The 13,142-nt window shown below is 53.7% G+C and overlaps 4 protein-coding genes across 4 annotated transcripts; 1 reads left to right on the forward strand and 3 right to left on the reverse strand.

Moving 5' to 3' along the window:
• Nucleotides 1–3,388: 3,388 nt before the first annotated feature.
• CH63R_11360 (Upf0041 domain protein) lies at nt 3,389–4,278 on the reverse strand (the record flags this gene model as incomplete). Its single annotated transcript, XM_018306334.1, has 3 exons — nt 3,389–3,662; nt 3,772–3,844; nt 4,206–4,278. 3 exons carry the CDS (start codon nt 4,276–4,278, stop codon nt 3,389–3,391), a joined length of 420 nt encoding a protein of 139 aa, XP_018153175.1.
• A 2,665-nt stretch (nt 4,279–6,943) lies between these two features.
• CH63R_11361 (YjeF) lies at nt 6,944–8,193 on the forward strand (the record flags this gene model as incomplete). Its single annotated transcript, XM_018306335.1, has 4 exons — nt 6,944–7,046; nt 7,109–7,206; nt 7,271–8,005; nt 8,062–8,193. 4 exons carry the CDS (start codon nt 6,944–6,946, stop codon nt 8,191–8,193), a joined length of 1,068 nt encoding a protein of 355 aa, XP_018153176.1.
• Nucleotides 8,194–8,577: 384 nt separating this feature from the next.
• CH63R_11362 (uncharacterized protein) lies at nt 8,578–9,879 on the reverse strand (the record flags this gene model as incomplete). Its single annotated transcript, XM_018306336.1, has 1 exon — nt 8,578–9,879. One exon carries the CDS (start codon nt 9,877–9,879, stop codon nt 8,578–8,580), a length of 1,302 nt encoding a protein of 433 aa, XP_018153177.1.
• Nucleotides 9,880–10,191: 312 nt separating this feature from the next.
• Nucleotides 10,192–12,138, reverse strand: CH63R_11363 (uncharacterized protein; the record flags this gene model as incomplete). The annotated part of the gene is made up of 5 exons (XM_018306337.1): nt 10,192–10,486; nt 10,687–10,886; nt 10,933–11,546; nt 11,602–11,718; nt 11,946–12,138. 5 exons carry the CDS (start codon nt 12,136–12,138, stop codon nt 10,192–10,194), a joined length of 1,419 nt encoding a protein of 472 aa, XP_018153178.1.
• Nucleotides 12,139–13,142: the final 1,004 nt, after the last annotated feature.

A 13,142-nucleotide genomic window follows, 5' to 3' on the forward strand; every position in this document is an offset into this window, starting at 1 on the left:
CCCAGAGAGATCCGCCATCAACAGAAACAACACCCTCAAGGTTCCCAGAGAAACATTGGTTATCTTTAGATCTGATGTGCTGGACATTGGGGGGGTGGATGAGACTGGCGCCCCCTCCCCAAACGTTGGACAGCCATATGTTAGAGAGAAAATAATACCATGGTTCCAAAATAAAAACGAAGTTTGGCGGGGTTCGTCAAACGCCGCTAGACCCCAACGAATTGGCCAACCAGAGCCTGCCGATAGGTAGGTTCACCAAACAGCTCTGCTGTGGTTGACTAATAACGCTTGCTTTCTCGAGCGAGCAACTCCAGACAGTCGACAGCGTGACAAGTGCCCGTGTCTGTCACAAGCGCAGGGCGGTCGTCTAGCACACCTTGGACATGTCAGAGAAGTCGCAAAGAAAATCCCCCAATCCCAGCCCAGGGAAATCACACATCGCTCGGCAAACCTCGCGATCCCACGAGCACTTCACGGCTTCAGCTCCCGCAAAGAAGGCTGTATGATGGAGCGTCCCGGGGGCCACCACTGCCGAAGCCGAGGATAACACGGCTTTGCCCGCCGCCACAGCCCGTGTCAACTCGGACGTCCGCTTCGCGCTTCTCCAACCCGGTCTTCATCTCACCTCGTCTCTCCTGCCTTCGGCACAACTCTGCCCTCGGGACAACTCGACGCGATATCAGCTACCACGGGCACTTTCCTGTCCCTGGCCTTCTTTTCGCCTTTCTCGCCCCGCGGTCCATTCCGTAACAGAATGCGGGGTGACTTTCGCAGGGTTCGCTCCTCGTCTCGTCCTTGTGAACTTGTTCCCCCTTTTGTGGCGTTTCTGTGGCTTCTAGCAAGGGGAAGGGGGTGAAAGACATCGTCGACCTCGGTTTCCTGCACCGAGGGGCATAACTGCACCGGCCTGCCGGCTCCCTGCCCAGAGTCTACGACGACAGGTGGGCAGGCCTTCCCGACCTAGGCCCGGCCTGGACACTCCAACCACCGAACGGCGACCGCCCACACCTGGACCGGATTGACGATTCTCACGAGGTGGATGGACAAGGACATCACCACATGGGCGACAGCCATGAAGCCACACGGCAGAGACCACAAGGCAGGAAACACACCACCCACCCCGTCTGAACAAAACCACGCATCCCCATATATTCCTCGCGCGTTATTTCCGGTCCACCGACCGTGCTTCCGCCCAGATGCAATCACTGCTTTCTTGGGCATCCCTGACCTAACTAGGTAACCAGTCAGCACCGCATCAACCTGAGAGTGATGGACAAGAGAACAATGTCCGAAATTGGACCAAGATGGGATGAAAAACAATTCGTCGCATATCGCATCGCCCGTCTCGCCCTCGACTCGTTACACACCGCCAAGGTGCCGTTCTGCATCTCACTCGCACTGCAAGTCCACACAGTCCACGGGCGACTCGGCCAGATTATCCTGCCCAGCTTAGCCCGTACCACTGGCTGGGTACGATCCAAGACTCTTGGCCCCCCATCTGTCATCAGCGCTTGACTCCCTCCGTTTCCTCTTTTTTTTTTTTTTTTTTTGCCGCTTCTTGGCCTTGCGCTCCAGTCCATACCAAATTGCGGCCGGCATCCACGCGGCTTTTGGTAATAAAACCTCCCCCGGACAAGAGGGAATAACAAGAAAGGAGAAGGAGATAAAAAAAATAAGAAAAAAAACCTTGTCATCAAATCCCAAACCCACTTGACGATGACTCTCCCGCCAGATCTGGATACTCCGACGTCGGCTCTCCCGGCACGTCTAGCTGAATTACAAGTCTCGTCGCGTTAAAGAATACTGCGCAAGCGCTGCGTACGGTGTATCTCCAGTCCGCCACCGCAGGACGCTGTTGTCGATGGTAATATGAATTAGCGATGGCTTCATGACACGGCCTGGCAGCAATGCGACATTTATTTTCAACCTTGTCAGTCCAGTCATACTGGTCACTGGTGCCCCCCCCCCTCTTCGATCTGGAACCATCTCCTCGAGCAGGAAGGGGTCATCGTGGTCGTCTGCCGGCCCGTCTTGCGTGATCGGCCTCTCAAGCATGTGTGTAACAGCGTGACTCTTTCTCAACCCGCCGGGTATCGCAGGTTATTTGAGGCACAAGCCGTGTACCCGCCGCGCTGCACCCCACGATTAATTACGCCGGGCTCCAGCACATGTGCTGCGGCGGCCCCAAGGAGAGGTGGATGGGTGGGATCTGCACTCGGCCGGCCGCCCGGCGAGATCTGCTTCGAGCGTGCCAACAACACACCTAGGGAGTGGGGGTTCATGTCGGCCCTCTCGCGGTTTCGGAGAAGGGCCACACACCCACAGAATGTCACGGCGGTCCACGGCCAAGTCCTCCCCTCCTCTTCGTCGCCGGCTGGGAAGTAGGCGGCTGGATCGAATACATCATGCATGAGATGACCCGCGCTACCCTTTGACTCATCAGATTTAGCTCAACCTCCTGTCTCCGGCCCCGGCCCTTGAAAAAAAAAGCGCGGTTCGCCCGAAATAGGAACCCCCCTCCGCTCCGCTCCGTCGGTACAGTGTTTGGCCTGTCACTGGAGGGTCGGTCCAGTCGAGCAACATGGCCAATCTCATACTGATGCATTCGAAGCCGTCGCGCGCGTAACAGCCCAGAGATAGAGGGGGAAGGAAGAACAAGAGAAGCCAAGAACGGCAATAACCCCTACCAGACTCGAGAGGCCCACCATCAAAGCAACCGCGATGATACTGACGACCAAACCTCCGTGCCTTATTTTGTAACAAACTGCTATTGCTACTGCTACCCAAAAGGCCCCCCACGTCCGAGTCCTGCCCGGTGCCCTTCTCGGGCTCTGACAACCAAGGACATCACTTTGACCTTTTTTTTCTTCTTTTGTCCTCACGATACAGAGCTGTCACACTTGCCAGGGTTCCAGAAACAGTTCGCTGTTCTATTATACGACTTTTTGGGCAGGCCGTGATCAACGGGAGGTGCTTCCCTGGGAGGGGACGTCTCCCTCCCCTTTCCCAGGGGAATCAGGGCCCCCGTTTCCGAAAAAGCAACAGGAAACAACAATGCAAGGTTTGATGGTACAGAAACCGCCCGGCTACCGTTCCGCCGCGCGGCTGGGCGACGATGCCACGGTTTGCGCGCCATGCTCCTACAGTGACATCGACGGGGTGGGGAAGAATATCCTGCCACGTCCTCATTACACACCCCATGAACTCATCACAAATTCTCGGGGCCCTCGCAGCCCGCCAGGAACCTTGTGAAATAATCGTGCCGGCGGCAAGAGGACCGTCCCATCCCGCGCCGGGGCCAACATATATCCCGCCTTATCCATCTCTCCGCAGTCGTCATGCCTCGTCAAGCCCTTCCTCCCTTCCCCTTTGCGCTGGAAGATGCAGCTTATTTGCCGATGGCCTGCTTGACCTTGTCCTCGACCTTGGCCTCGACGGCTTCGGCCTTCTTCTGGACGCCCTCGAAGGCCTCCTTGGTGGCGGAAGCCTCCTTGCCGCCCCAGTAGTTGTACTGCATGTAACGGTATCCCTGGGTGAGCTGGGCGCCCTCGTTGACGAAGTGGCAGGCGAAGAGGAGGTAGTTCTTGGGCTGGACGGCGAGGGCGTAACGCATGAAGGTGGCCGAGTAGATGCAGAGGGCACCGGTCATCTGGCCGGAGATCCTACAAGAAAAAACGGGTACGACGCATCAACTCATCACGTTCTTATCTCGCCTTCGAGTTTCCCTGTAAGGGACACGGGGGTGGGTTAGGGGGGTGTGCTTCGACGTACAGGTCGGGGGACTTTTGGGTGTCCATGACGGCGGCCAGGGGAATACCGAAGTTGGAGACGGGGCCCCAGAAGTCTGCGGTGCGCCACGAAGGTTAGCTCTGCTGCGCTGTCATGTCGTCGTCGTCACCGTCGTCGTCGTCGTCGAAGCTATCGCGAGCGGGCCGGCACCGGAGCGTCGGGTATCCTTCAAGCGCCGGCGGCGGGGACGGGATCGGTGGGCACGGCGCCCTTGCTCATGAAACTACGATGCCCGAGACGGGAGGCCGCAGGCAAAGCGTATCCGGAAGCTCGAAAAGAGCCCGCGCGGCGCTGGCGATAGCTTCAGGCGAAAGCTCCCTTCCTCCAAGGTGTCGGATAATCCCCGCTAACTCCGGACGCGGAACGCAAGGAAGGGGAGAGAAAAAAAACTTGGATCGATTCGGACGGGCACATACGGGTAGAGCAGACATAGTCCGACACAGGGTTGGACCTGATCTTTGCGTTGATCGCCTTGACGAGAGCAGCCATTTTAGAACTGTATCTGGGGTGGACGGGGACAATTGGCAAAGGGGGCGGCGGGTTGGGAGGTTTGTGAGGTCGTACTTTGTTGAGAGAGAGGGCGACGAAAGATAGGTTCGAAGGGGTGTGTGTTGCCCAAAGCTTTCCGTGCGCCGCTCCGAAATTTCACGGGCGGGCAGCAGCTGATGCTTCAGTGGGCGTGCAGCACCAGCAGCAGGACGCGCCTCCCCGGGAATAAACGAGTGGGTCTCGGAAATGGAGGGAAAAGAGAAAAAAAGGAGGGTCGTGATTGGATGAACCGCTGGGATGGCCGGGACACCCCCAGCGGACGGCGTGCCGGTGAGCGGACATCACGTGATCAAGTTTGTTACCTTGCGCTCCTGTGCGACGCTTGGCCTGCATCGACGAGGTGTTTGGAAGGGTACAAACATTTAGGATAATCTGGTTGGAAAATGGGGGGATTAGAGCAGAAAGGAGGATGGGCTGACGAGATTGTTCGAACTGGTAGGTGGATTTGGGAGGAGGACAAGATTTGGGACTTGGAGGTGTTCGACCGAGAGCCACGATGTCTCGGCGGACTGACTTACAGAACAAGCTCCGGCCTTGTCTTGTCTTGTGAGGTATTGCCCATTACGACAGCTCCCGAGTCGAGCGGAGCTCAATCCAGACCGCCTAGCTGCATGCATTGTTCATGTTGCAGACCATCGGATCCTGTAGAATAAATCGCAGTCCAGGTCGGCCCTAAAATCTAGCTGCCGCCTCCTGCATCAGATACATCATGCGTCGTGATAGGTGGGCGGGACAGCCACCACGCCGTTATCAGCCTATCCTCACCATAGAGGCCCTGTCTACTGCTGATTTACATGACACGGATGTGTCTGGCGTGTTGATGAGAGCCCCCGGGCACGGTCTTGCCCATCTATACGTCGAGCAGGTGTGGTTCGAAGAACGTGGGGAAGGGCGGAGGATGCATGCACCTGTGAAGGCTCGGGGATATCTCGTACGGAGGCCGGGAAGTGCTGCCCTGAGGATCGTCTGGGGTTACTCGGGATGCCGAGGGTTCTCGTGAGTTTATCCTAGGGATTCGGAGTCGTAGCCGGAAGGTTGCGAGTTGGGGTACGAGGTCGGGTGACACCCGGGGTATGCCGCCGCCGGGCTCGGCTCCAGTTGTCCTGCCTCCCGTCGGGAAGTTGTCTCAGACAGTGCAGACACTGAAGGAGTATTTGGACTCTCGACTTTGCAAAGGTCGCATCCGATACACTAGGACTCGACGCTAGGCAATAGTAGTGAAGGATTGCTGCACAGTCAGTGCCCAAATGACATGTGCATTGTATTACGGGGTGACGCCTTGTCATTTCTTAGGTACGCAGGCATAGTACCCTCTCAAGGAAGTACAGGACCCCTTACTCATCCTCGCTCGTGCCTCTATGCTTAGAAACGTGGTCTTCTGCCATCAATAGGTGCCAGACCAGGAGCTTGTTCTTATCCAGTGAGTCAGTTAAACTTAGACGAAGACGAAGTTGAGTCTGACGACAGCATGCAACATCGGGAGCCGGCCTAAAGCTCAGCGTTACAGCTGTTTCGAGCACAAGATAAGATGTGTTGCACTTATCCTTGCTGTTACTGTACTTACAAAGCTGGTTTTCTGCTATCCATAGGCTAAATGTTGTTTCCACCTAGCGAGTTGGTCTTCTGCTATTCATGAGTGCTGGGCCATGATCTCGTTCTCACCCGGCAAGTTGGTCGCAGGGAGCGTTGCAGTAAGGTACTGCATTCTTTTTTACAGGGGACCATCCACAGTGCTAATTCACTGGAAGATTGTGGTTCAGCACCCCTATAGGTTGTAACACTCCCTGTATCTAACTTACAGAACAAGAACAATATTATTTCAGCTGCAATGCTCCCTGTAACCAATTTAGCACCTATTGATGGCATGAGACCGCGTTTCTAAGAATATGGGTAATGGTGAGGATAAGTAAAACTAAGCTAACCTTATACTAAAAGCAGCTCTAACGCTGAGCTTCAGGCTGTCTTCTAGTGCTGCATTGTAGTTATCGGACTCAATTTCGTCGTTGTCTAGGTGATGATGTTAACGTGCTACACTGCTCTCGTGAGGGTTGTGAGAGTCCTGGCAATGATGGATGAAGCGTCACTTATAGATCTGACATGTGCGACGGGTTTCTTGAAGAACTTCAGGTGGCGATTCTGCCAGTCTACTCTGTCTGTCGACCTGTCTGTTCTCACCCCTGAGAACACGTGGCTTTTCATGACTGCCGAGGAGCGAGAGAAAGAAAAAGAGCAGCTTCGGGTGATAGAGGGGTGGAGTGAGTAGAAAAGCAGAGAACATATTGTCCCCCAAGAATGCGCGACTTCTTGTGACTGCTGAGGAGCAACGGAAAGAAGAAAACTGGCTTCAGGTAGTAAGGGGAACACATTAGCTAGTGAATCATTCTATGTGTATCAAAGTCGCAGACTTTGTAAAAATAAACAAAGTAAAAAGACTTTGGCAATCGACGCGAGGTCATAGAGGCAGTAATTTTCTATACGGTCAGGGCGGAGGTGACATGTGCATTACATCACGGGACAACCAACACCCGACCACATATTCCCAAGTAGGAACGTCACGGAAGAAGTATCAGTCAATTCATCTCTGCATCCTACACATAATTTTACAATGCCATCCGAATCCAGTTCTCCTGCAATGTCAACAGCAACCAAGGATATTCTTAGCTGCGTGCAGCGAATGATTCCACCCATGTTGGAGAAGTTCCACAAAGGTAAGCTCGTCATCTGATGGTTTAGAGGGCGGGGCGTACAGATCCTCACATTCATCTTCCAGGGCAGCTGGGCCGCGTCGGTGTCCTCGGCGGCAGCGTTGACTACACCGGGGCACCTTACTTCTCGGCCATGGCCAGCGCCAGGCTCGGGTGTGATATGGTACGTCAAGGCATTGTCACTCGCGATGGCAGCAGAGATGCTCACTCACAAAAACCACGCGCAGTCCCATGTCATCTGCACACCCGGCGCCGCCTCGGTGATCAAGACGTACTCCCCCAACCTCATGGTTCACCCCCTCATGCGCCAGAGCCCGTCCGACGACACACCCGGCGGCCCTGAGGCCGCACATACGGACGCTGAGCAGGTCTCGCGCCCCATCATCGAGATGCTCTCCCGTCTGCACGTGCTCGTCATCGGCCCCGGCCTCGGCCGCGACCCGCTGATGCAGGACACCGTAGCGCGGGTGATCCGCGCCGCGCGCGAGAAATCGCTGCCCCTGGTCCTTGACGCCGACGCGCTGCTGGTGGTTCAGAAGGAGCCGTCGCTGGTCCGCGGCTACAAGCTGGCGGTGCTGACGCCCAACGTCGTCGAGTTCTCACGGCTGTGCAAGGCGCTCGACGTCGACGAGGGCAAGGCCAAGGACGGGGCGGACGGGTCCGGGGAGGAGCAGAAGGAGACAGCCAAGGTCGAGGCGCTCGCGAAGGCGCTGGAGGGTGTGACTGTGGTGCAGAAGGGCGGCAAGGACTTCATCTCGAACGGGGAGAAGACATTGGTTGTCGACCTGAAGGGCGGGCTGAAGAGGAGCGGCGGCCAGGGTGACACGCTCACAGGGTCGATTGCTACATTTCTGGGATGGAGGAACGCGTATATCGAGGGCCTGTGGGATACAAGCGATGGCAAGCTTGCGGAAGATGAGCTGGTCAGGCTTGCTGCCTTTGGCGGCTGTGCCATTACGAGGGTAGGTCTGGCGAAGGGCGTCTGTTTTTGACACGGAGGTGCTGACTTTGAACGTAGGAGTGCTCCAGACGGGCTTTCCTGAAGAAGGGCCGCAGCCTGCAAGCAAGCGATTTGACGGATGAGGTGCACGAATCATTCATGACTCTGTTTGGAGAGGTTGATGGAAAGGCGGGAGCTACCAAACTGTAAGGTCTATATTCCAGACTCAGTCCGAGGGCAACTCAAAAGCCAGCGGATGGCTCCTCAGCGACATTGACGACGTTGGGTTTCACAACGTTATATCACAAGACAATTAAAAACACACGTCCTCTGCCAGCTGAAAACTCAGTTTTATTCTTGACTCTCACCCCTCTCGACTTTCATCCTGCCTCGACTTTCATCCTGCCTCGACTTTCATCCTGCCTCGACTTTCATCCTGCCTCGACTTTCATCCTGCCTCGACTTTCATCCTGCCTCGACTTTCATCCTGCCTCGACTTTCATCCTGCCTCGACTTTCATCCTGCCTCGACTTTCATCACTCTCCTCATATCCCTCTCTACTTTTGTACCATCTCGCTGACTGTGCACTTGTGATTATGAGGGGCGACGGTTCGAGCACGAACACCGAAAGCAGTCGCCAGGACCTTGTCCTTGTTTTCTTGCCTCCCAGGCCAGCTTTTGTTTGAGCTTTATATTGAAGGCCCAGTCGCACACAGGGCAGTAGTATGTCTTTGCTGCCTTGTGTTTGGCTGAAAACTTTCGGCACCTGGTCGTCTCAACAGACACGACTTTGGGGGCGCCGCCCTCGGCGAGCCGAACTTGCTCAAGATGGGCCTTGCTGGCGAGGTGCTTGCGTAGGGCTGTAACTGATTGTAGGCCGATGCCGCAAATTTTGCACTCGTGCCGTCGGGAGGCGATGGCGCGGGCGCGAACACCGAATGCTGTTGCTAGGACCTTGTCCTTATTTTTGGCCTCCCAGGCCAGCTTTTGCTTGAGCTTTTTGGCTAAATACCCTTTCAAATCTGTCGCACGCTGCTCAGCCTCCCAGCGCTTGCCTTTGATTGCCTGTTGCTCTTTGATATGTTTCTGTCGCTTGGCGTTAGCGGCAGCAGCTTTGGCGGCGGCGGCAACCTCGGCCAGGTGTTTCTTGGTGCCGTTGTGTTTGTTGAGATGGCCCTTGATGTTGAAGGCCTTGTGCTTGGCAGAAAATTTCCAGCTCCTGGCTGCCTCAACAGAGACAACCTTAGGAGCGCCGCCCTCAGCAAGCTGGACTTGCTCAATATGGGCCTTGGAGGCCATGTGCTTGCGGAGAGCTGTTACTAGAGGCGACAGCTCGAGCGCGAACCCCAGACGCAGTGGCCAGGGCCTTGTCCTTATTCTTCTCTTGCCACGCAAGTCTCCGCTTGAATGACTTAGCATGGTAGCCCTTGAGGTTCTGGGCACGTTCCTTTGCAATCCATTGCTTGCTGTTGGCGGCGGCATTCTGCTGACCCTCTTCTGCCGCTCGGCGTTGCAACCAACTGCCGTCGCAAGGACCTTGTCCTTGTTCTTTTCTTGCCATGCCAGCCTTTGCCTGAGCTTTTTTGCCAGAAATCCCTTGAGATCTGTTGCACGCTGTTCGGCCTCCCAGCGCTTGCCTTTTATGGCCTGTTGCTCCTTGATGCGCTTCTGTCGCTCGGTGTTGTAGGCGACAACTTGCTCATCGGTCATGTCAAAGAGGCCGCGCGGTCGCTCCATGAGAGCGGAATGAGAACAGGCCAGCTGCCATGAGACATCCTCTCTCTTCCACGGCAGAATGTCGTCGAAGATGTACTCGATCTTGAACTTGACCCTAGCAAAAAACAAGAACGTGAATGTCGCCTCCAGTAGGAAAAACCGGACTCGAGCAGTCGACATTTTCGTGACGTCGGGAATTGTCGACCAACAAAAAAGACCCTTGTGGGAGATCTCATAGCCCTTTTTCAGTTGTTTCTGAACGCGACGGGGAAGCGAGCCTTCGCTATCGTAGTTTTTCAAACGACCAGCAACACCAGTAGTCTCGTTTGTTCCAGAACCAACGTAGAGAAATGCCGGCTGGCTTGGCTTCTCCAGAAGAATACCGTATACACCCTACACTTTATGAGGCGGCGGAGGAGGAGGGAGAGAACGAAAAGAATTGACCGAGGGAAGAGATCTCAACTCTAATCCCACCTTTTCTCCTTTTCTTTCTCAACTCTCATCATAAGGTTCCGAGGAGATTGGGTGCGAAATCGAGGGGTGTTGTTGCGCAAGCCGCTTGGAATGCATCTTCTTGCCGAGAATCGTCTTGTAGATGGGACACATGTACCAGTCCGGTGCATCCGTCTCCAGAACACACCAGGCGTAACCGTCGACCAGGTCACGTAGCTCCTCGATGCATTTGGCGTTCTCTTCGCTGGATGTCATGTTGTCGTACTTCTCTGACGATGCATCATGGAAAAGGGGGGATACAGACAGCGACAATGACAGAGAGGGAATTTTGCACCTAGTATGGTAATGTGCGGGGGGTTCCTGCCCAAAACGAATGAACAACCAAGCTAGAACAAGTACCTAGGGAAGGAGTTGAGCATAATGGAAGGTGCAGCAACTGATGATGAAGTTGCGGAAGGAAGCACCCCATGAGTTGAAGGTTGGCAAGTTACAGGCGAGGGCAAGGAAAAACAAGAGAAACCCACCTTCTCTCACTCAAAACCATTGGTACCCCTTGCGGGGTGTGTTGTTGGATTTCTTCGACGGTAGCTGGTGCCATCGGCGGTTGAACCTCGACTTGGGGCGGAATATCGGCCACCACCATGGCCGGAACCCAGCGCAAGAGTAACCTTAGGTACCTTGACCTTCGGAGCCTCCGGAGTCTCCGGAATTTCCTGAGCCTTGGACTCCTCCGCCTTCACGATAGGTACAACCTTGTCTCCACGGCCGATTATAGCCAACAGCGTGTCGATTTTTGCTTTGTGTCGAGCGTCGTCGGAAGCGTGCGACATGAAGAATTGGATTGCTTCGGTCCACTTGTGGGTGCCGGTTCCCCACGCGGCCGGGGGGCCAGGTTGTAGATAATGTCGCTGTGACGGCGTCGAGAAACACCGGCTCTTGACCGGCCTTGACAGCGTCGCGGAATCGTCGACACTGTCCATAGAAGGACAGGTCCCCACGTCGCTGCGACACGGTCGGCCTCGCATGAAGAGCCTTCATGACTCGAACTTTGTCCCAGTCGGACATAAAGGCCTCTGACTTGTCGTTGTTGAAAACAGCGACTGCCTTGGTCAAGGCGTCGATTTGGGCCTGCTTAGGGATGTAGTCGGAGATGGCCGGGTAGACCCAGTTTCCCCGAGCAGTTGGTTTGAAATCCGGGTCTGTAAACCCAGAGACGCCGGACGACCGTTTGCGCTTTCGCGTCGGCTTCTTCTCCTCCTGATCGTTCTTAGGGGCCCGGCGGGGTGGAGTCGAAGCTGGGACGGAAGGGGTGATGCTCCGGAGATAGAGTGGCAAGCCTGCAAAGAAGAAACACCCTGATCCAATATATAGGAAAGTGTTCTCGCCAGGCTTCTCTAGTAAGAGAGCGTAGATTCGCTAGACTTTGTCTCAGGGTGGCAGTGGAGGAACCCTTATGGCTAATCTTGTAGTCCTTTGCGAGGAGCTGTCGGCTGCGACGAGGCAGGGCGGTCTCGTTATTGTAATATTGAAGTTGAGCCGCGGCGCTTGATGACTCGCTGTGGCGTTCTTCACAGGTCAGTCACAGTCCGTTGTGCTTGCCTCAGCTGGAACACTTACCAGCTTACTTATATAATATCAGTGAAAGGTGTGGACAGCAGCAGGAGCCCGGGGCAACTATCCCTAAGGCCGAAGCGCCCCCGTAGGATAAAGGAAGGGTTATTCTCGATCCGGAGTTTCGCTGGAGGCTTTTCACCCTCTTTCCTTCAGTATCCGTAGTCGCTTGTCATTCCCACGATTGGATCTAAAAATGCCGTCGCCGCTGTTGCTGCTTGAGTTGATTGTGATGGCGATGGACCTGGCGTTCACAGCTTGAGTATGGCTAGTGATCTCTGCGTCAAAGTCGTCTGCGTTCGGCTCCAGTTCGGGCTTGGCAGCTGTCGAGCCGTTGCTGATAGGCTGACCCGCTGCTATGAACACGGCGAGCATGTTTTCCGTGGCTTTCTTGTTGGCCTGTTTGCGTCGCCGAGTCTTGAGAGCTCTGTCAGATTTTGTCGTAGACCTTTCCCGCACCATAGATACATAATGTCGAAGATGTCGAGATAGCAGGAGGGGACTTGTGTTACTTAGAAGGGGCTTGTTGAAGTACTTGGATTGTTTTTCTTTTGTGGAAAAAAGAACCAGAGGGCAGTGGGCGGCGGCAGCGATGTGTTGAGTCTGAGGAGAGAAAAACAAATCTTGGGTTGGAGGGAGAACAGCGAGTTTTATATATGAACCAGTTCCAGAATGTTGCGCTGATTATTAGGAAAGAGCTACCGGCTGCATATACTGGAATAGAAGGTACAAGAATAAGAATAGAAAGAGCACAACGTTAAGTAGCTAAGTGCATCCATATCTTTTACTAACTATATTAGCTGTAAATGTAAATTGTAATAGGAGATTATGTCTGCAGGTTGTAGCTTATTACTCTAAGCACTATAACTTCTACAATATCTATTAAAGTATTATAGTATATAGAAGGCAGCTAGTAAGTCTACTATAAGGAGTATAAATCTTACTTATAACTTAAATAGTCTATAGAGTATTATAGTATATAGTCTTATAGTAGTAGTAATACTAAAGGGAATATAAAATAAGCTAGAAATATTCTACTTTTTATCTTCTAGTTAAAGATATAAAGTAGATTAATAAGTTCTATAATTAGAATATACATCTAAATAAGAGACTAAATAAGAGACTAAATAAGAGACTAAATAAGAGACTAAATAAGAGACTAAATAAGAGACTAAATAAGAGACTAAATGAGAGTCTAAATAAGAGTCTAAATGAGAGACTAAACAAGAGACCAAACAAGAGACTAAATAAGAGACTAAATAAGAGTCCAAACAAGAGTCCAAACGAGAGTCCAAATAAGAGTCCAAACGAGAGTCCAAACGAGAGTCTAAACAAGAGTCTAAATAAAAGATTAAATGAAAGATTTAACTATAGTCCGA

Source organism: Colletotrichum higginsianum, chromosome 8 (assembly GCF_001672515.1).
Source record: "Colletotrichum higginsianum IMI 349063 chromosome 8, whole genome shotgun sequence".
Lineage (NCBI taxonomy): Eukaryota > Fungi > Ascomycota > Sordariomycetes > Glomerellales > Glomerellaceae > Colletotrichum > Colletotrichum higginsianum.